Source organism: Neospora caninum, chromosome VIIa (genome assembly GCF_000208865.1).
Source record: "Neospora caninum Liverpool complete genome, chromosome VIIa".
NCBI classification, from domain to species: domain Eukaryota; phylum Apicomplexa; class Conoidasida; order Eucoccidiorida; family Sarcocystidae; genus Neospora; species Neospora caninum.
In genome coordinates, this window is record NC_018393.1 from 1,703,383 (window position 1) to 1,726,182 (window position 22,800).

At 51.3% G+C, this 22,800-nt stretch overlaps 2 protein-coding genes across 2 annotated transcripts; both read right to left on the minus strand.

Annotated features, from left to right (window-relative positions):
• Positions 1-1,699: 1,699 nt before the first annotated feature.
• On the minus strand, positions 1,700-4,502 carry NCLIV_021250 (conserved hypothetical protein; the record flags this gene model as incomplete). The annotated part of the gene is made up of 2 exons (XM_003882320.1): positions 1,700-3,759; positions 4,154-4,502. 2 exons carry the CDS (start codon positions 4,500-4,502, stop codon positions 1,700-1,702), a joined length of 2,409 nt encoding a protein of 802 aa, XP_003882369.1.
• An 11,793-nt stretch (positions 4,503-16,295) lies between these two features.
• NCLIV_021260 (hypothetical protein) lies at positions 16,296-20,516 on the minus strand (the record flags this gene model as incomplete). Its single annotated transcript, XM_003882321.1, has 8 exons — positions 16,296-16,478; positions 16,786-17,015; positions 17,277-17,362; positions 17,797-17,899; positions 18,181-18,375; positions 18,684-18,857; positions 19,249-19,315; positions 19,851-20,516. The coding sequence occupies 8 exons, from the start codon at positions 20,514-20,516 to the stop codon at positions 16,296-16,298; spliced, it is 1,704 nt and encodes a 567-aa protein (XP_003882370.1).
• Between the last annotated feature and the right edge of the window lie 2,284 nt (positions 20,517-22,800).

Below are 22,800 nucleotides of genomic sequence, written 5' to 3' on the forward strand. Positions count from 1 at the left end.
AAACGCTACACCCACGCTAGTCCGCACAGAAGAATTCCGAGTTTGTGCCAAGAGATGCGTCTAATCGGTAGGGGGCCCATGTCGGCCGACTAACGGCAAACGCATCAATCCACCGGAGCCTGAAGGCCAGAGATTTCGACTTTACAAACGCCACATAAGACCGAAGCTAGAGGAAGCGGCGTTAGCTTCCAGAAGTGTCTCGTCCAGCGTCCTTACCATCCATTATGAGGAGCGGAGACGAGAAAAGAAAACGGTGAAACGGTTTTCGCCAACACGCAATGAGGCTAGCCGAAAACGAGCACAGTGTGAAGACAAAACATGAGACATGCCTTTCTCTTTCATTGCTGGTACTCATTACTAGTCATAGCATAACACCGATATGCAGTACTGGAGAACAATGGAGTTGAAACGTTTTGTTGTGCCCTAAAGCAAAGACGCACGGACTAGGAACAACGGACGATCGGGGTCTTTGTCGATCGGCTGCCACCAGATATTTTCCAAGGTCAACACCTTTACGCTCATATACATATATTCGAAATGTGTTCTTTTTGTCTCAGGCTCTGCCAATTTCTTGAAAACTCATCTGTTTCGTAGTACGCACAAAACCGAGCAGCTTTCACCCAGACGGAACACGAAGAAAACCGTGACGAAGAACTCCCAGGTACGAAATACACATCGGGAAACACAAGCGCCCATCATCGTGGAAACTAAATCTAGGCCTGCGAAGACCGCAGATCACGGAAAAAAGCCGATACAAATCAACAAAGACACCACAGCGTAACGTAAATGGAATACCAAATTCCAAGATGTAAGCTGTGTACACCCAGTGTCCCGACAAAGCCCATGTGTTTTTTGAGAAGCACCAGCACGGTTCTGCGGTGTGATTTTTTCCCGGCTTAAAACAAGCAAGAATGAGACGCCTAATGCGGCCAAATGACTCCGAGGCATGGAGTGAACCAGGCATTTCTCCACGGCGAATACCAAAATAGGAGACAGCAACTCCTGCAGTCATTGAGATCTGTCGCTGTCCTGTGTCCACTCATGTCCGAATTTCGGTGTTGTCTCCTCTCTTCCAGGACCAACCCACATCCAGTATGACGCACGCAAGCAGATTTAACCTGCGCTTCCTCGTATACTTGACATGACATCCCAAATAATTAGCCTTTTGTTGAGCGAGACACACGATTTCTTGTTTCTCTTTAGGCTGGACCGACAGAGTCACGTGTTTGCATGAAGCATGATCCGTGTAGTTTTCCGTTCTTACCTTCAATGCCTTTGACGCTCTCAGTCACAGCATAACCTTGGAGGACTCGCGCACCTAGTCCCCAATCAAGAAGCCACAGTAGTGAAGAACGTCATGCGTCTTACTAGCACCTCTCGCACCCGTCATTCCCTGTCGTTTATCTCTCATCTCTCAGCAACAGCCCAAGTCCATCATTTCGTGCAGCTTCGCCGTCTTTCGACATCTATCGTTTTCTTGCGTATGCCACTTCCAACGTGGGCACTAGAAATGTCAGGTCGCCCTGGTCCGCTTCATCTCCCGTGCCCGTCCTCATCCACGCTCAAAACGCCAAATAACATGATCCGAGGGAGGTTCACATGCGTTCGGCCTCCTTTAATTCATCTACTTCTCTCAGGCCTAAGACACCACGACGCCATCTATCCCCGGATGTCAGTGACCCCAGTCGTCTCCTCCTTGCTATTGGTTTTCTGCCCATCTCGTGGCGTCCCGCCCGGTACCCCCACCGCCTTGTGAAACACCGAAATCTCCTGTCTCTTCTTCAAGGTCTGTCTCCGCATCCAAGTCAGATAAAACGAACTGGTCGCACACACCAGAGACGGTTTGTTGACCATCTTCGGGTGAATCTTCTAAGGGTTCTCGTACGCTACAATTTTTCCGCGAACTTCTTCGAGTATTATCTGAGCCTTGCCGTCTCCGCGGTGATTCGTTTTGGCGTTTTGGCCTCTCCCCTGACAGTGGCACCATCCGAATCCGCAGGCCCCTCCGTCCGTGGAGGTGCTCATCATCATCTTCAGAAGATATTGCGCCTCTCTCCGTAGCAGAGGAAAACGCTTCCGGAGAGGAAGGAATAAACGAATCACTTGTTCCTTGTCCTTGTTCGCCAATAAAGGACTCGTTTGAAATGGAATCATGCCGATCGGTAGTTGCAGTGCAGGACAAACGATCACGCTGGTCGTCGTCTCCGCTGTAAGGTAAAGAACTCGCGCTACCTCTTTGTCGGCATTCGTCTTCATCGCTACTTACTGTTGTCGGTCTTGATCCATTCTCGAGACGATCTTTTTCATCTTCGTCTTCCTCTCCTTCAGTGTCTTCCATTCCCCATGAGCCTAAGCCATCCCATCGCGCGCGAGGCGACTCCACGGGGGGCAGAGACGCTATAATCTGCGCCACTGTCTGCTGAATCATAAGGTCTGACAGGGCAATAAGTTCGAATTCGGACGGCATGAAAACCTGCCTTCCTGAACCGTCGTGCCGCCAACCGTCCTCGGCCCTGTGCTGTTCTTTACCCGTGGCAGTTTTTTCATCACAAAGGAGCGGACGAGAATCGGAGTCTTTATCTTCCTCTGCTTCTCTCTTCATGGAGCTCCGACCGTCTGCCTTCTTCGACTTGATATCTGTCATTATTTTCTGAGCTGTCGCAGCAACTACGGTGCTAGTAGAGGGAACCATCCCTACGAGGCCATTCGTTGGGTGTGCGTACAGATATCGCCTAGCAATTTTGTGATACAGCGGAAAGCAGCCACGCTCACGGTCTGCTCTTTTCACGATGAATGCCTCGTGAGGGGTTAGCCTGTTGTTTAAACAAAGTTGGCATGCCCGATCGAACGCTCGCTCCAGCGACGCCTCGTGGAGCGCAGCCTCTGAACAAGGGGACGTGCACCTTGAGGAAGATCGGCATCCACCCTTCTCCCTTTCGCGGCTGCGTGTACACCGATTGGGCGAATGCCCTCCACGTCCATTGAATGAGGCTCCTTTCGAATTGTGGCCATCCGTATCTGCAGTCGCAGTCCCACGGCACCCCCGACAAAGGGGAAGAGCAGCTTTGCTGTTACTAATGTACCAACAGTCTTCGGCGTTCTTTGGAGACGCGCTTCCCGCGTCGTTCGTGTGTAAGCTCTGGAATTGAGCGACTGGAGTCTCTGCGTCAAGGCTGCCTATGTACATCAAGGCGACTACGTCCCATTCGCTGTAATCAGCCTTTCGTTTGCTGCCATCAACAGCTGACCCTGTATCGCTTCCGCTATTGCAGACGCTGGAACGGTCATCTGTGGAAGACGCATGGCTCGACGACGGAACGTCTCCCAGCGCCACTCGCGCTGCATCCGCATTTGATCGGCTTCCGGCAGGGCTCCATGAGTTCCCTTGCTGGGGGCTCTTGCTCTTACTGTTCTGAGATTCGCGACCAGGTGCGGGCGTCACACCCGCAGACGAAGAGGTTAACAGATCGACACCCGCCTCACACGCCGTGTGTGCTTCTTGCGCGTGCTTGGCCCTCACTGTTGTTTCAGCGGACGACTGGGCGTCGTTGCCCCTGCCTCTTCTCCTCCTGTTCTTTTTCTTGTTCCTCTTCCGTCTCTTCTCAAGCTCCTTCTCAGCATTCCGCCGGAGAAGCTCGTCAGAGGGAAGCAGTCCGTCAAAAACGACGACAGGCATCGGTTGCCACCAGAGAACCTTCAGTGAGTCGTAAAAGTCCCGGGCCGATTTCAAGAGGTGACGCACACAGACCTTGAATACACCTGAAGGGCGTGACAACCAGGAGATACCACTGTTCCTTGTAATGCAGTTAGACACAACGCGAGTGCATAAACCCAAACGGAGAAAGGCCACGGTTCGAAGAGAAGAACGATTCACACACAATGAAGTCAGCGGAAGTGCCAATGCTTCTGTCGCCCCTCAGTGTCGTAACAAACTATGACTATTAGCATTGTGAGCGCCGCCTCGACGGGAAACCCAAAGACGCTCAAATCCTGCATTCAGAATTGGAAAACTGGTAGTGTATCGCTCACTCTGTTTCGCGACGTTTCTGAGCTGAGCGACAAAACAAAGTGGAGACGCATGGCGACCTGTCCTCTCTTGATGTTTCCCTCGCTTGCGTAATATCTTCTGTCGCTCTTGTTCAGAAGCGCTCACCTGCTCGTTCCGCGCTAGCAATGAGTCTTCCGGACTTTGGCCCTTGGTCTCCACACCGTACGTCGAGAAAAAAGTCAGTTCCTCGGATTTTGATGACACAGGTATACATGATGTGCCAGTATCCATCTGTTGGTTTCTGAACGCAGCTCATCGTCCCTCCACTCATGCCAGTCGCGGCAACCGCTGCTGCAGCGGCGCTGCCCGACGCTCCAAAATGACTTCGCACGCCTCCGTCGGCAGTCTGAAGGGTCTCGAGGGCATGTCGAACGGACTTTGCGAGATGTTCCTCAAGGTTTGCAAAACCCGTGGCCTCAGACCCCAGAGCCCGTGAAGCATTCGAGCTGTGCATGCTTAGCAGAGGCTCAGCTGCAAAAGTACCGACCGGCGAACCAACGGAAGAAAATGATCTCTGAGACGGCCCGGCGCAAGTGTTAGTGGAAGGCTGCACAGCAGACGCGATACCATCATCAAGGAAACACCGACGAGGGGTACGCAGGGCTGTTTCGGCCAGAGACGGGCGAACGGTAAATGCGCCCCCTCTGCTTGAACAGCGAGCTGAAACGAGGCCTTGGCTCAGCTGCAAAGTGCGACGGCGATTGATCGGCAAGGGCGGAACCGCTGGGTAGCTGGAAGTAGTCGACCTTCCTGGGGGACTGCCTAACACCGGACGATTGTAGCAGCCGCGGGCCGAAGCGGCTGGCGCACCGGCGCTTTGAGACATGCTCCGTATCCGAGAGGAGCTATTTCCCCCTCTGCGGCTTCCTGATATCGTTCTGACACTTTGAAGCGGCAATGGAGGAAGATCCTTCTGCTTGCACGGGGCTTCCACGCTGCCTCTTCCGCGCCGAGATCCCATTCTACCGAGACGCTCGGTATTCCCTCCACCGCTGGGTTGATCCATGCAGTTAGGCCCGCTCACATCCGTCGACTTCTCACCGTCGCCACCATCGCCGAGTAGGGGCCTTGCGCTTACGACTGTGCCTTTACTCCCGCCTTTTCCGGATCTCCCCCCGCCGCTCGTTCGATCGGTTACTGCGCCGCCTCGCCTCTGCAGCAAAACTCCTCCAAGTTTCAGCGGGGGTACAACTGGCGACTGTGTCTTCCGACCCGCTCCATGCTCAGTGCATTCTGATGGTTTTTGACTGGGGCTGTACATAAAAGGTTGAGGGACAGACTGTTCAGTTGCACTTCCACGCCGGCGAGAGGTCACTGCGGAACGTTCACCAGTTGACGAAGTGCGCTCCATCTCAGATGAGCCCTCCTCTTGCGGCGTCTCTAGACTGGAGTGGGACACACGGTGAGTGGACGAACCACGGGCTGAACGAAGGGCTTCTGCCGCTGCGGCATTGAGATTTGCAGCTGCTGATGGTTCATGCTGTTGAAGCTGCATGAGCAGACGTGTGATACGTTCGTTGGCGCGGCGAAAAGCCTCTTTTTGACTCCAAAGGTCAGCAATTTGAGTCTGAAGGCGCACAGAGCAAGGCTGCTGAAAAAGCTGTTTCCCAAAGTAGCAACTAGTGTCCTTGCCGTTCCTCGAGTTTCCGTAGTTTGCGTCCAGCACTGCGAACGATCAGACACGCGCAAGTTACACTGCTACGCAGCCCTGCTGATATGTAAAAAATCTTTTTACTTTTATCCTGCCATGTGCACTCGAAGACGCTCAGATGCACCGCCAGTGAAGGTTGTGTCCGGCTCATTTCTCAACGGCGGACAGCGTGTGCCAGCTTGGTCCGGGCTTTACGAATGGGCACTACCTAACTTTTTTTGTCTTGATTACGTACAGTCACATTACATGATTTTTTCGCCGTAGTAATGACAGCAACTGTCACATCACACGCTCAAGTAACAGAAGGCAAGCAGCTGCTGGGGAACACGATATCACCCTAGGCAATCCTGCCTATGTTCTGCTACGCTGGGGAAGAAGCCGACGCTTACCTTCATCTCCTGCATTTTTGCCTCATAAACCTGAGCTGTAGCAGCAGCTGACGCCACTGCCTCTGCGGAAAGAAGAGTCTCCTTTGCCTCCCATGACGCATCAGGCTCAGTTGTGAGCCCTGCTGAGCAGAGACGATTCCGTACGCCATCTCCGCTCAGACGTTCTCCCGAAGCGTCGTCACTCTGCGGCGTTCCTGGAAAAGCATACGTCGCCTCAAATGCAGTGGAATCCGTTTGGAAGTTGTCGGGGAAAGTTTGTAGCGCGGCGTCAGAACGGTTATTGTCAGTCGAACGTAGTTCCAAATGACGATGTGACGGCTTAGTGCCCGTTTCGCTCGTCATTGTGGTGCTCTGTGCTGTTTTTGGTGCGCTGGTGACAACTTAGTCTTCCACTTGAGGACTCGGGCAAGCACGCATGCTTCTGAACAGGTACAGCTACTACAGCAAATTGCGTGCAACTAGGCAGCAGCCACAAGCAAGTACACACGTCGGTCCGGATCGCCGGAACGGTGTGTGCGAGACAGGATGACTGTGCAGCACAGCAAGCGCTGTACGATCCTGAACCCAGCAAAGGTATTCCTCGCACTGGAAGTCGGTCTCCCACGTCTAGAGAAGAAGGACACCGGTGGGACGAGCAAACCGCGGAATGCACCGTCTTGCGTCCTTTTCCAGGCCGTACGTGCCAGTCTCTAGCGCGAACATCCACTGGCCACTCCGCAGCAAGAAAGAAGGCTGCTGCTCAGCTAGTAAAGGGACGACAGCACGGCGAGGAAGAAATCCAGCACACTCGAATCCGCTCTTCCCACAAAACACCAGTGACTGTGCCAGCCTTGTGGTCTTCTGGAATCTTCGTGTAATCACGAAACAAACGAGCCAGCCAGCAATGCAATGGGAGTGCTGCGGGAGAGGCAGTTGTTGAGGCCGCAACCGCTCTGAAAGTGCTTGAGCTGCCAGACCACGAAACCTGCGTCCAGAAAATCGCTCACAGCGGCACAGAAAGACAGTAGCCGATGAAGGCCCCTACAAAGCAAGTACCACAACTCATGAAGCGGAGCACAAAAGAAGGCAAAATCTCTTTCTTTTCTCTCGGGACGGGGACCACAGTGATAGCAATAGCACTCGAGGACTCGGCCGCCGCCAGCCCTGGCACTTGCGCAAACCCTGCAAGTGGCCTAGCATCCTACAGCTCTTCCGGGTGAGTGCAGCGCACCAAGCTGAACCAGCAGGTCGCCAAGGGGCCTGCACAGCTACAAACTTTCGCGATCCTAAAAAACAAACAAGGAAGTATAAATTGTCAGCGCGTGAATTGTGAGAAATAAGCACGAGGCACAAAACGGATGGTTTGCTTGGGCAGGAAACGAAATGGTTTTTGTCGGGTGTTTTTCTTCACGTGAAGCGACAGAGCAATTTTCCGTGGCGTCACACTGGACGGGGACCCGGCCGAATAACAGCACCAGGGACGTCCTCGGACGATTCCCCCGCCACCTCCTCCCCCATCGTAGTTTTTTCCCAAAGAAACACTTCTGTTGCTGCTAGGATCCACGCAATGTGGTTTGACAGACGTGTAATCGCCTTTCGAGCAGCCGATCAATCAAAGACACTATTCTTAAATCCACCAGCTACGGTAACTCATTTAAAGGAGGGAAGACACCACGAACTTGGGCCTGCAGCAGAAAAGCAACCAGGTTGACCCCGCATTCAGATGTGAGAACGGACATACGAAAGCTTCGGCGACGGAAGTTTTCACTGTCGAGAGCGAGGACTTGGATTGATCCACTTCCTCCAAAAGGGACCTTAATTGTGGGGTGCCGAGCTGGCTGAGGTGGGCGGTTCCTGGTGAGCCTTCGCGGAGTCGCGCAACAGTACGGAGAGAACTGCACAAATAATGTCAAATTTGTGGTCGCATGCTCAACTCTTCGGTATGGGTTTTTCTCGACCATGTTTTCATCAGACTGGTCTTCTTATTGACAGCACTGGAGCACAGAAAAAGGAGACAAGCTGCTCGCAGTTGGAACCACGACAGACGTGAAACCACTCGATCAGATTATCAGCTGGAAGAAGCCTCACTTCATCACCTACTTGTACATTCGTTGAATCCCCTGTCACACTGCAGTGCTGGAAAGTGGTTTGACCACTGAGAAAACAGGGTGTGCCAAGCAAGCTTGGCCCATTCACCCCAAAACAGGTTTGACATGGCCATCCGGCCAGGCTCTGGAAGCGCTTTCCTTAAGAGAATATAGAATGCTACCACGCTACCACAACTGGCGCCTCCAGCATATGTTTTTCTCTTCTCAAGTTGTTTTTTTTTCTTATTCGTTTCATATCTACTTCGTTGCCTCAGTCGGTTGAGCGTTCATCCGCAGCCAGTATCCAAGTCGCATTTGTTCTGTTACCGCGACTGCTAACACTTATCATCTGCTTCACAGAGATAGAAACCCTCGTGTGCACCCTTTGTCCACATCGGGGTTGGCAACACCCTTATCAAGGGCTACCCGTAGGTTGCTTGGGGAAAAGTTATAGGCGCTTTCTGAAAGACATTGGCAAGCGTCAATCGGCGAGGGCTTCCTCTCTGCCGTCCTTCATGCCTACAGAGAGGTTGAAATTAGCATTTGGCTTCGCTGAAGACGATGTACAGTGAACTGAAAAGTATCCCAAGGCTTGTTCAGGCCATGAAGTAGTCTTAACTGACCTTGATATGGTAGCCATATGCCCTTCAAGTATGTTGTTGTGACTGTGGCACGAGCGAGATCCAAAAACAGACGGAGAGGGGCATACCTGCTAATGACTGAAAGGCAGCACGTAAGTTAGAGTCGTTGACAGGGCCGTATCAGGTCAAAGAGTGTGCGCAGTCCATTTGCTAAGGGAAACGCCTTGTGTTCTCCAGGATGTTCTCTGTCAATTGGGGCCCGTGCCTACCACATCCGCGGCAGGAGACCGCATGAATTAGGCAAGGAAATGCATTGTTAAATTATCACGGGTTGGAGCAGTAATGAAGGGTCCATTCCGCAGGAGGTGAGGTCTGCAAGGGATCCCAAGGTGACAATCTTGAGAAGTAACACGCAAAAACTCCCACCTTCGTCTGCTTTCGTTGCTACGCAGCCGTGGCATACATCACACAGTCTACTCCTTATTCGGGGAAATCTTTCCGGGGATCTCTGGAACTTTGTGGGCTGCAAAACGGGAAGAGAAAACGTGTGGCGGCACGGCCTCCCAGAGGGGGCAGGCCTTCCTTACAACGTATTACGTGTCGTGGAAGCGAGCCTGTGGAGATCTTTCTGTCAATTCCCGTTGCTTCGGTGCTGTGAAGGTCTTCGCCCTCCCGTCCTCAGGACTTAATACCTTCACTTGGAAACGAGTTTCTGTCGCAATGAATTCCCTATAGAGCTTGAGAGAAATCCCGCTGTACCGGTGAACATTCATCCTCGTATACATGGACACGGTGTTGGAAAAGGGACTCCGAAGGTTTGTTTCTTTACTTGAAAGTTCACGGGGGCAGTGCGTAGGAGAGTCACCGTCTTCATCTTCACGATGGCAGTCATTCTTACACACGACTAAAGGCCCGACGTGTGGGTATCATCAGTGTTTCACTCCTGTGTCACCTCACGCTGCGTATCTCCGCGTCTTACTTTGAGTAATAACAGCCAGCAGGTAGCTGCCTGAATAACCATGTATGTGTCACAGATAGACAACGCACAATTAGAGTTTTAAGGTAAGGCAGCTTAATCTTCCATGTTGTTATGTTAATCAAATAAGAGTCATATAATATCCAATGAGGAATGCCTGATGTATTGGTATGGATACGATGCAAACGAATCTTGAAAAGCTGTTGCCGCCACGTTATTCCAGTAACAATAGCAGCTGATAGCTACGGCGTTCGTGCTCCCGTATACACCAAAACAACGTTTGCATTTGAACCAGAACGGGAACAAACGCCCTTTGTTATGTCCACCAGGTGTTCCCGGGTGTAGGCCACAGGACTTGTACCGTTTCTAGACAACACCACCGGCTTGAAATGAGACATTTGCTATTTTTGATATGTCGGAGACAAGGCTCTCGAGTCGCTCATTATTTGAAAAAGAATAGAATATGCGCTAAAAGCACTGGCGATATGGCTCTACCACCCGTGCGCCCGTCGTGTCGCGAAGCTGTTGTTCCTAACAGGTAGGAATGTCGTCGTCAGCGGCTGGTGCATCAAACCGAAGATGCCATTTACCGAAGGCCTGCGACGAACGCTGGGTTCAATCGCACTGGTTTTGCCTGCCCATCACACGGTGATTACCCTGCAACTGGACCTGTATTGTGACTGGGTCTCTATCGTCAGCCTCTCTTAACATGCCGTGATGGAGGCGCTCGTTCTGCAATCTGGCTAACACCTTATTGGGCCGCATGGGGAACTACGGCCATCCCGTAGCACAACCGACAGCGGTTTTTTTGACCCTGTGAAAATCTCGTGGTTCTACAATCACATTGTAACCGGACCTGTCATACGTATGTCTTCTTGCTCTTTCCATGTCACATCACGCGACCAACTGTGACGGGCATGCCGCATATACAATCCTTGCGCGGGAGATTGTGTCCACTATGCTAAAACGTAGTCTCCTGTTCCTTCAAATTTATGTAAGACACGGCATGACCCGTACGGTCTGGCAGTACTTCAGCATCTCCCTTTCCATTCAGTATCTTAAACGAAGCCAAGGCTCCTTTGCGGTCAAATATCGTTATGTAGTTGTTCCCGTACACCTGCGTCACTGCCCCAGTGCGGATATCTACACCGCAATGCACGCTTCGAAGTGGAACACTTTAACTGGAAAACCAGGGGCCGTGGCGACATCGAGAGGCATCAACCAACTCCGAAGGGCATCAACAGATCTCTGGATGAAAAACTTCTGGTCACTTCCAGTGAGTACGAACACATGCCACATCTTTCGCCTACCAGCGCTTGTTTCACTTCCTGGTACCGTACAAGGTATTTGTTGTACCATAGGACGTTCGAGATTATATACTGTCTAACCGAGAGATATGCACTGCTCGAAGGCTCCCACACCAGAACCTTCAGAACTCCAGTTGGCGCCCATTCAGTTTCTAAAAAACATGAGACAGGAATGGATATGGGGCTCCGGTAATAGAACTTATTACAGATGTAGTACCACTACTGGTGATGTGACTATCAGCGCAAAACCCCCTTGGTACCACCAGCCCGGCAATCTATCGCCGCTTGGATATCTCTGTACGGTAGCAAACTTGCACGTGGCATTGACACTGTAGGAAACGTTTCTTTTGTTTAAACGTTCGTCCGGCGAAAAAAGAGAGCACCCGGTATCGATGCATTTCTACAGCTTCAGAGCGCAATAAATTTGCTTATAGAAAAGACTTCAGTGAACCAGGTGGGGCTGCCATCACAGCTTCGTCGCCTCATTCGGCACCACGTAACCACCATTCGTTTAGATTGCCTTTTTCTTTTTGGCACGCGTTTTCTTCCGATTAGCCTCCGCTCTGGCCTTCAGAGCTTCTTGCCGCCCCCTTCCTCCGTACAAGTCGTACAGAAATAATCCCCAATAAAAGCCAGCTTGAGACTGCACCCCCAAATGGACCCCGAACATGAAGTGTTGCGCCAGACTACCCGCGGCCAAACGCATGCCAATTTGTCTTACAGCAAAACCCATACAGAAAAGCAAAAGTGAGGCCTTTGCATAGATCTCGCCACGGTTGGACACTCCTACTTTCTTAGCAAACGAAGGCGCCGCCACTTTTTTCTGGCTTGCTGCAGGGGCAGCACCAGCATTGTTATCTTCCTCGACATCAGGCAGGGGCACCGGTCCACTTGTGAAAGTCTGTTTCGGTGCCGCTCCATCAGGCGTACCCACACACACCCACAACGCCTGTTCGATGGCAGCTATCATCACGATGCAGAAAATAATCTGTGGCGCTTGTCTTCGCATCATGCTACACAATCAGAAAAGTCTCGGAGAAGGATGCTGGGAGCGGTAGAAAATCAGGCGCGAACTTTAAACAGCTCCTAAGATCGAAGCACGCGTCTGGTGACAGGGTCACACATTACTGCCACCCAGCAAGGTGGATTAACCTGCAGACAGGATATCAATATCCGCCGAACTCAATAAGAAACGCGACGGGATTTTTGTACGAGCTCTCGCCGAAATACGTATCTTCCTAACCCATCATCTTGCGCGAAATCATGGCGAGTCGCCTGTTCGATCCGGTGACATCACCCTGCAATGGCCACTGGCAAAAAAAACGGAAACAGGGCACACGGTATTTGCAGGTTCGTTGTTCGTTTATTGAGAGATCCAAGCCGCACTCTACCCCAATGGGTTCACTGTCACGTGGCGCCGTCACCTCTAACAGTTGATGCCCTTCTCCTGCGTGGCAAACTGCCAGAATGTCGAATGCAGGACAACCGCTCGGCAAGACAAATGGGGACGAAGAGGAAAACAGCACTGCAATAGTTGCCACGACTGCAATACAAAAACCAGGTGCTAGGAGAACCGGTGCACGTGTAATGCCTCGAATAAATTTGCCCTCGCAAAAAACACAAATCGACAACGCACTTGAAGTACGAGAGCTGTCACTTTGCCCAAGACTGTAGACTGGACTTTATATAACGGATAGACGTTAGCGCTTTGGAATCGAGACAACATTACGATTCGGACGGTGGAGTCGATGGCATCTAGAAGAGTTCGAGGAAAGCAAGTTTCGTCTATGCTCCTCTACATAGCGTATTAGTAGAACACGCGTCTCTAAAGCGGATTGCTGGCGAGGAGGGCATATGCTCGAGGGCTAGTCTTACGTCCTCACCTCAGTTCTCCACGGCACGCGGAGACAGCGGAGGCTGCCCATCAGCTTCTCCTACCACTAATGGTGTGGTTCGTCTCTAGCGGGTGGTGCTTCGCAACAGACCATGTCAAGCAGGGAAAGTAACAGTCAACTGCCACCCCCCTTCAGTATCGACAACCGGTTATGAAAAGGCCACGAGCCTGCCGCTGGTAGTCTCTCTCAGTTTATTCAGGCGTTGATTCATTGGTATTTCTACAATGGGGCGTGGCCTGATGACCCGAAAAAAAGTGAATTCAACGCTGGCGGTCGTGCGCCACTGCAGGAGACGGGAACAGCCTGAGGGCGCCTTTACCAGGAGTTGCACACTCTGATTGCTGCATAGCTGGTTTTCTCCAGTCAAGGAAACTGTACTAGGTATCTATTGACTGACTGGATTTTAAATAAGAGATACTGGGGCTGTCGGATGCGACTCTTGACACTGTACATAATTTTTTTATCGCTAGCGCCGGGACTGTATACTGTGTACCTACGGTAGTACTATCATGGCTCTTCTTCAAAATAAACTTCATGGAAAACCTACATTTCGCATGTTTGGTTGACATTTCACCGCCCGCCTGTAACTGTTTTTAAACAGTGATTAACATTTCCTTTCCTTTACGCACTCAGGGCATGCAATACCAACCAGATAAAAAGTGAAGCTAGACTCCCTGGTACGCATTATAAACTGGGATTCCTCAGTTTGTACAAACTACCTTTTTCTGTGAAGGGGGGACTAGACTGTGAAGGCCTTTGTTTACCGGATCCAAGTTCTATTGTGTTCGCAGAGCACAGATAAGATGATAGCAATTTGGGGAAATAGAACTTATTGAACACCATGAATTAATGCAACAAAGACAAGGGTTTTCTGGGATCATTCTTGGCATAACGTTAAATCCAAGAATATGCATAGGTTAGAACATTAACAGAATACTAGGCAAGAGTACAACAAATCAGATACTTACGAAAGGTGAAAAACCTATGGATACATGGAAAACCACGGTTCATCCCCGATTTATTTAACTCAGAGGAGCATACCGTTATATTTGATGATCTTACGTGTTCACGTTTGTATAACTCAAATCGAATAAACACAGCGACATATTTACTGTTATATTTGGTATTCTGTACCAACCGATCTAAAATTGTGATGTCTACGTTACGTGACGAGCCGAGAAGTAGCAACAGGATGGGAATTTATGATGTCGTATGCTACAACTCCCTCGACGACGCCGCTGTGCGGGAGCACGGAACATGGACGACAACTAAGACTTATCCCCAGGACGTCTACCTCTTGTCGCACAGCCTGTTCCCACACGCGACGCCCGCCGACATAATCCGCCCACCCGAAGGCAAGCTCTCGACACAGTGTGAGGGAACCTTAAGTGACAGTAGGACAATTGGGCATGCCACCAGCCCTTGTCCTTTCGATATGGCCAGGTGCACGACCGCGATTCCGTTTTGACAACTAAAATGCGTGATACCCCTTTCTATTTTTTCTCAAGCTCTATCGGTGTCAATGGTGTGTCTACGTGCACAGACCAGACCGCCAGCACATTAGCAGGCGGCGTTTCACTGAGCGAGTGTTTAAATAGCATCCAGGTGCTGCTGTTTGTGGCGCATCGTATAAAGCAGTGCATTCCTTTCGTTCAGCTGATCACAGGCAGTCCTCAGGTCACATATCCGCGAACACCCACTGTCGTCGCAAAGCCGGGTGACCCCACAGTCCGCACACACTCACAGAACACCACACACCGGTGAATCACAATCCAAACGTTTCTTTGCCGAGGTGAGATCATTCCCTGCGCTGCTCAAATTGGAACATATGACTGGAAGCCTTGGCTGAAGCATTGCCCCGTCAGGGAGACATGCGGCCCTGCATGTCAACCAACAGACGGTACATACCTCTCATGCAGTTGCGTTGCTACGCCGCATCCGCTGAACTGCACACGAAGGCACGACACGAAAGTCTTTTGCTTGCTGCTCATCTAGGAAGTGAAGCGAGCTGCAATGTCGTACGCTTGGAACCAACATCTTATATGGCGGCGGCGCCGTCCCTGCTCGACATACGCTTGCAAATGGTTTGCGCATCAGTCCGCTGCTGCCAACTACTCGCCCACTTCCGTGAGCGAGGCGGCGGTATTGGAAACAAATGTTGCTCATTCCACCAATATTTTAAAAGGTACAGCCGTTCTTTTTACTGCGAGATATGCGGACACGTATCGCTCCCTATCAGAAGACTGACGGACCCATGCCAGTGTGACGGGATAGAGTCGTTCGTTGCCTTCATCGTTTACACAATTACCCTCTTAAAAGTCCTCTTTCTTTTGAGTCGCCGCGGTCGGTGCATCTAGTCACCCAACAAGAGGCTGACTCTTTAAAACACTGAACAATCAATTTGCGTGTACCCTTTCCCAGGCCCTATCACAGCGGTCTCATGCAGCCTTAAAAATGGCAACGCATAACGCATTTAGCAAGCTGTCGAGCCAATGACGATCTGATTCCACGCAACTCTATTTGACCGTGCACGGGTGATTAGGTCTCCATACAACCGCTTGCCTTGCTGACTACAAGGCTCGTACAATTGTGTCCCCCACCGACGATTAAGCTAGACCATACTCTCGCCAGCATCCGGGGCAACACGGATGCACATCACTATCATAGTATCATTCCATCGGTAAACCCACATATACGACTATAAGACCTTTTAACCGCGCAGTGGATGGACGCAATTGCCTACCTATGGCGACATGCAGTAAATGGGTTGCACCAGCGCACCAAACACCAAACATACACCCACTAGGGTGGCAGGATACCTGCGACCGAGGAGGACGCAATGACTAACACCAGTCTTCACACGCCGTTCACCATTTGGGCAACAGCAGCATCTTTAGCGTATCGTCACTGTGCCCACACATAACTAGCGCGTCCCCAGGCAAAAATGCACTGCAGTCAGACGAACTGAAACGTGAAACTGGTCTTCGAATTTCTTTAGACTTCCGCCCATACCGTCAGTAAGAAAACCTGCCGCTCTTCGCCACCGTATCATGTGCGTCAGGTCACAGATAACCTCGCATGATTTCTACACATCTACACCCAAATTGCTGTCAAAATAGCTCATCCACGTCTGCAAACCAGTCAAATTACAACGTCACCACTTGGTGTACATCTGGTATGGCAACATTGCAAAACGCGAGTCTGACATCTGATCTGCGTCTCGCTCACTATCGCTAGTCAGTAGCTTCCCTTGGACACTACGTGCATGTCCAGTTTCTCAAGCATTCATTTGCGCATCCTTCCACGCCAGCAGAAGACCCGACTTTCTGCCCTTTATTTGCGCCACCTGTTTCTCCGGTTGCACTCTCCGGCCCGACTGGCCTCAGCGAGGCACCAACCGCTCTACTTCTGACAAGCGCTTTTTCAGGCTTTCATTCTCTTCCCGTATGGCAGCCATCTCTTCCGCCAATTTGCTGATTGCCTGCTGCATCTGGGCAAGTTTCGCCCCCTTGTCAGCTGACTGAGTTTCACCGGTCAGTTTCACAATCTCGTCTAGTGCTTCCACCTGCAGCAGACATGTCATAACACACCAACACAATAGAATGCCCGATCAAAAAAAAAAATCTCCTGAGTACAAATGAAAATGCGGGAGTTGCATGTGCTGTCAATCACCCGGAGCTCGCACAGCAGCTTCGTCTCCTCCCGAACCCCAAACAAATGAGAAACATCGCCACTGGTACAGAGTTGTTTACGCTTCTCACCACCCACAGCGCAAGCATCACCTAGCCCGTCACAATCGGGGCCCCTAGACTCCTCAAATGGCTGAAAAAGACTGTTCTTCGCGACTCGCTATCCATGGATGTATTGATTACCTGGTGTCGGAGTGCACTGAAGCTAACAAACGTCACCAACGGCGACAACCGGAAAACATCGCAGGTTGCCACCGCGCTGTTTGTACCCTCTTCGCGAGCACCAAATGAATACACGGCCCTCGTGCTCTGGATTACGGTCAGGTTGGACAACTCCACGTTTGCCGAACTCAACACAGATTGGACAGTAATTGAAAACCAGCAGTTCGCCTGCATATCGTAGGCGTACATATCTGAGAAAAAAGACAACAATGCTACAGCGCAGAAATAAAGAGCAAAGTCGTCTGACCTCATTACTATTCATGAAATTCAGGGCTCGAGCCACCAAACGCTCAGGTAACAGGACAGTGTCTCCGAGCGAACAGCTTCCACATCTGCCTGCCCGCGCCGAAACCAGCACGAACGCCGGCAGATTCCCCTTTTGTGGGAACTCAGGTGCCTCCGGCGCAGTGCAAGGCAATCTAGCAGCACACGTTGTAGGACATCGGCCTTACCACCAAGCACAGAGTCCCTAAACCAGCCGTGATTCACGCCACCACAAATCAGCATCCAGTGGTTATCGAAGATGCATGAACCGTGCCTGAAAAGGTACGAAAGATCCACAACCACACAACCGGCAAGGAATCGCGCAACAAGTCGCTCTACAGCTATGGTGTACTTTACACGAGCCATCAGCAATAGCTTCACGAAGTTCACTATACGGATTGTGACGTGGAGGAAGAAGCAAATGCATAGTTCCCTCCTCGGGTTGGTCTCGTGTGCACTGAATAAAAACCGTCTTCTGTGGAAGACTTCCTCCAATACCATATTTGGCACCTTGGCTACTTGGAGGATGCTGCGAACTCAACAAACAATCTTTATCCACCGACTGCGTTACGTGCTCTGTCAACGAAAGATACTTGCGCTGACACGCAGCGACTGGCGCCTTCAATTGGACACGGATTATCTCCTAAGCATTAAGTCTCCAAAGTCCGGCTTTTTGAGGGGGGACACTTAAAAGTGCCATACACTTACTTGAATCGCGGTGGTGGAGCATTGCCAGCATAGTCAACAATCTGGTTCCACCGACAGGTAGATAGAGTGAATATCCAAAGATCATTTGTTGCCGATCCAGTGCCTGCGTGTTAGGCACACAACATGCATAAACACAGTGACGGCCACAACACGAGTAAACCCCGGGATACTCTGGGCCAAAGTGAAGTCCAAAAGGAAGGTGTGTGAATGGACAGAGGGTCATCACTCAAAGGCGCATTTCCGGCCTAGGCCATTTGTGCGTCAGCAGAGCCACCTGACGGCAGAAACTTCCTCACAACAGATATCAACGCCGCTACTCTCGGTCACTAGCACCTGTAGGTTGTAACTCTGGGAGCTGCCGTTCGCTTCTCATTTGTCTCTTACCAGATATATCACCGCCAAAGAAGTAGAAGCATGGAACCTTGTGTCGACTGTGTACCCACATGCATGCCGTATGACCTGTCCTAGCCGGCATTGCAATCGTCTCCGGGGATGGTGTCCCAGGAGCAGCTCCTTTCGGACACCGATACTGCACCTGGGTCCAATCTGTACCATCAAACTGCCACATGTCGTCCATCACTCTTTCACCATCAGAGCCTGCCAGTGCGGGACGTCGGTAAGGGACAGGCGCACAAGCATCGGAGACAACATATAGGCCCTCTGAAACGCATGTCTCTCTTTATATGCCTTCGACTCATCAAATCGATATACGACACATACACGCGTGGCATTCACCTTCTCTTAAAAGGATAAAGAATCGACGCAGCTGCGTTCTGCGAGTTCCAGTCGAGAATCTTCTACGCTGCGGAAATCTTGTTTACCGCGTTTCGATGAGAATGCTGTGGAGGGAAGTCCACGACTTGCCTTTTCCACTTCCCAGGACATACCTCCATGGATATAGACTCGTCCGTCGTTGACCAAGGCCACATGACCATGTCGTGCAGGCGGTTTGTGCTCGGTTCGGACTGCTGTCCACGCCCGCATCGGTGGGTCATACTTGTATGTCGTGGACAACTGCTCACACTCATCACAACCTCCGAAGAGAATTAGCTGTTCTCGGCCTGAAGAACAACACAAACGTGCACGACAGAATCACGCGGATTCTGCTCAAACAACAGCTTGAGTAACGCGAGATGTGAGGAGCGCCGCCGCTCCAGCGGGTCAATGCTGTTCCTCCAAAACTGTTCCAGCATATTGCACACATGCGTGGCATCAACGAAGAACAGCGGCCTATGTGAAGCCGCCTTTGTCGACCACAACCTTTGGATGGCCCGCCCGAGAAGTCCGACACCCGTTGCATCACCCATGCACCTCCAACTGCCACGCACAAAGAATCCCACATGGGTTTTAAACACTTTCGGATGCCACAGGTTGACACCTGATCTCCGTGAATTCGAGCAAGAGGCCAAAATACTTGAAGAACGGAGAAGCCGAGTACCAAAATTGACCTACTTGTTCCAGGCGCCACCCAGGGAACTATCGTGCAGTACGACCGAGCAGATGGGAAGTCGCCTTGGGCCTATTGAAAATAACATACCAGATGTACGCTTGATATTTAACCTCCCCAATACCTGGATCCAGCATGATCAACAAATATTAGGCAAGGCACAAAAACCCATGGCTACCTCACAGCAAAACGATAGCACTTGGGAATCACCACGCCTCGACGTCACCAGTAAGCCTTCGGCAACAGCTAGTATATGGCCAGGCCACCGACACGCCAATCCCTTTCGCGTAAGTTTCGAAAAAGGTGTCTAACAAAAAGGCTAGGGCTACACACTATGCCGCGAATGCACTACGGACCCGAGCTTATCTCAGCTGAAGCATTCGCTCGATCCGAACACCATCCCACGGATTCGCAACTGTCGGGAATACCCGTTTTGTTCTGCTATTGACCCTTTCCCGGAGATAAAGGGCTCTTTCGTTTGTCTTCGCCATTTACGAGGAAACCACGACGACGTTAATCTAAAGAAAAAAAGCTCCTGCGATGTTATCCCACCTCGCTTGCAAGCACGAGAACAGACTGGCGACGGCCAGAAACACAAATAACTCACCTTAATGGGTTCGAAAACATTCAGTCCCGGTACATATCGCAGGAAATCGTTGGTGACGGTGCTTTCGTGGTCCACTCCACCAAAAATGAGAATGTCCCCTCCACAAGGGACGCATACATGTCCCACTCGAGGAAGAAAGCATCTGGCGTCATGAATTATTTGCGTTAGTTGAAAGGAAGGCGGAGAGAAGAAACCTGTGCTCGTGGAATTGGCGGCAGATACTGCCAGACTGTCCGCTGAAGGGACAACCGCCCGCATTTGAAGACCACGAGAATATTCCCGCTTAAATTTGGTGTTGATCGTACTGATGACCTTACTCGTACGCCGCTGGAGCTCTTTCCCAACCCGGCTGAGTTTTCGTCCACCAGCTGCTGTGCCTCCACGAGGGCCGACCCCCTCAGTTGCCTCATCGCTGGATGCGTCACTTTCCGCGTTTCTGGCCACTCTCGCATTTTCATCCGGGTTCTGCGGGCTTTCTGCGCTCGATGGCTTAACAGTTCCGTCGTCCGACGGAGATATGGTCTTTGTTACCATGGTTCGAGTCGGATTAGGATCTCCTGATGTCGCTGGCGACGTTCGGGCTCCAGCTACACGCCCCTTCTTTCCACGGGTGGTTTGCCCCGTTACACTGTCGACCTCGACCGCTGCGCTGAGTGCAGTGTTCATACTTCCACTGCAGCTATAAATGTATCCCCTGTCAGCACAGGGGGAACGGCGAGGAAACGGGCGTCACGGATGGAGGCACGAATCGGAGTACGTGCCACTCGTAATCAAAAACTCAGGGTAGTTTGAGCAGCAGCCGCGACTACCAAAGCAGCCCAGGAAAGGATGTGTATCTTAAGGAAGAAAACGCTCACCTCCGATCAGACTCTCTTCCAACGGAAGAGGTTTTTCTAGTGCTGATTCAGCGCCGCCCCCGCTTTTGTTAAACCGGAAGTTCAAAAAAGAGCAGCTTTCCACTATCAGAGAAAACAATGTTGCAAGCGTTTCTATGTACGCTGGGCCAGTACACAAACCACATCGCGAGAGGATGGTGGATAGCAGAGGAACAAAGCACGCAGTCACATGGACTTGCAACAGAACTACGACCGTGTGCTTCCGACGGTTTGGTGGACAGAAGTGTCGTCGGAATTGTTCTAATTAGCCGCGAGTCGTTCCTTCGCCAGCGGGAACCGTCAACGACTAAGACGCATTCAGACACGCAATGGAGAGAAGGCGAGGGCCAAAGCAGCCTCGAGGAAATAGAAGAGCATGCCGGAAATCTACGTAAGTCATGTCTCTGGTACGGTGCGAACGCGCAAATGACTCGAGGCGAACGTATCCAAAGGGTGCATTTCAAACGCCAGAAGGCGGCATCACAGACGGTGTGAGGCCAGATGAGAGTTCCCGTTACCTCACGATAAACTTTCCATTTGGCAAACCAACCGGCAGGTCAACTATCAGTATGTTGCTGCTGCGAATTTCTTCAGGAACTCCAGAAACGGTCGCTCCATGCAGAGAACCGGCTCCCTATGCGATGAACAAACTATTTGATAAAACTGCACTGAATCCAAGAAACAAGCCACGGTGACAAGGACGCGGACTGAACAGATCTTGGACGGTACCACGGCGGCGCCGTGAGTCCGTTGAGTGTCCAGCACACATGCACCCCAACAGTGTAAGCGATACGCCGGAAAAAACGAAGATTGAGCCTCTGCTCTTCTGGGAACAGCGGTGGCACTCGCGATGGCGTACGGCGGGAGAAGACACTGGTTTGCAAAACGCTGGGGACGCGTAGGATGGGCAGATTTACGACGAGCAGCGGAGGCTCGTTGCCTCGTCCACCCCATAAATCACAAATCGAACGCGGCAGAGGAGGAAAAACCTCCACAGGCACAAACAAAAATGGACTGCAAGCAGCAAGGGTGATAAGCAAACCAAACTGAAGTATACGCGCCTGGGAAAGTCGCCGGAAGAAACAAGCTAGATACGAATAGAGACAGGAACTGGGACGGCCCTGCTGCGCCGCGATTCGGGAGCTGCTGGACAAACAGCTATACAAAAAGCGTTAAGAAGAGAGCACACCGCAAGCGTATGAATTTGATAAAAGAACATCATCCCAGATGCAGCATAACTCACACGAAAACGCGTTGTTTCTGCGACAGAAAGCATCTGAACTCATGGAACGGTTGGGATCCGTTTCGGAAGAATTTTTCCTACTGTCCATTTTAAACTATCGGAACAACCGAATGCGTCGTTTTACTTTCATGGAAATAAAGGGGCGTCACGTAGTGCATGTTCGCCTCCATATCGGTTGGCAGAGGCTAGAATACGAAAGAAAATATGGCCGCAACGTCAAACACACACGATAGCGCCTAATACATCGCCCGCCCAGCCAGGCCACTCGTAAAGGCGCAACGGGCTGCAGCTGGCCACAAGCACTGATTAAAATCCGCTCACGAACTGTCAATCAAGGGGTTGTTGCACGTGGTTATGCTGTGCGCGCTGTGTTCAAGTCCTCGTTTACATGCCGAATATCAGTGTTGTACCGCGAGTGAGCGAACAAAGAAAGGAGTATTTTCTGGGAGTGTTTTGTATGAAAGGCCCCTCGGGCTCACTAACCCTGCCTGCCAAAGCACAAAGTTGTCAGTCTTCTTTTGTTTTTATTTGGTGACGGGCTGCCCGCCGCGCATGTACAAACTCGCGGTATCGGCGCTACATCGTCTAGAGGCACATCTGACTAGAACAGAGGCTGCGGTCCCCTGAGCCTGTGCGCGCCCGCTTGTTCGTTCGTGGCAGATGGTTTGACTCATGAGCAGCCACTTAAAAAGTTGAGAGACTCGCGAATCAGAGGAAGCCAGAGATAACAGTTAGCCGAAGGGTAGTGCAGACGCTAAGTGTATGATAAGGAATGAAAATTCCTGGAGAAGTTGCCAGTAAGGCCTGGGCTGGCCGGAGAGACTGGTGACAC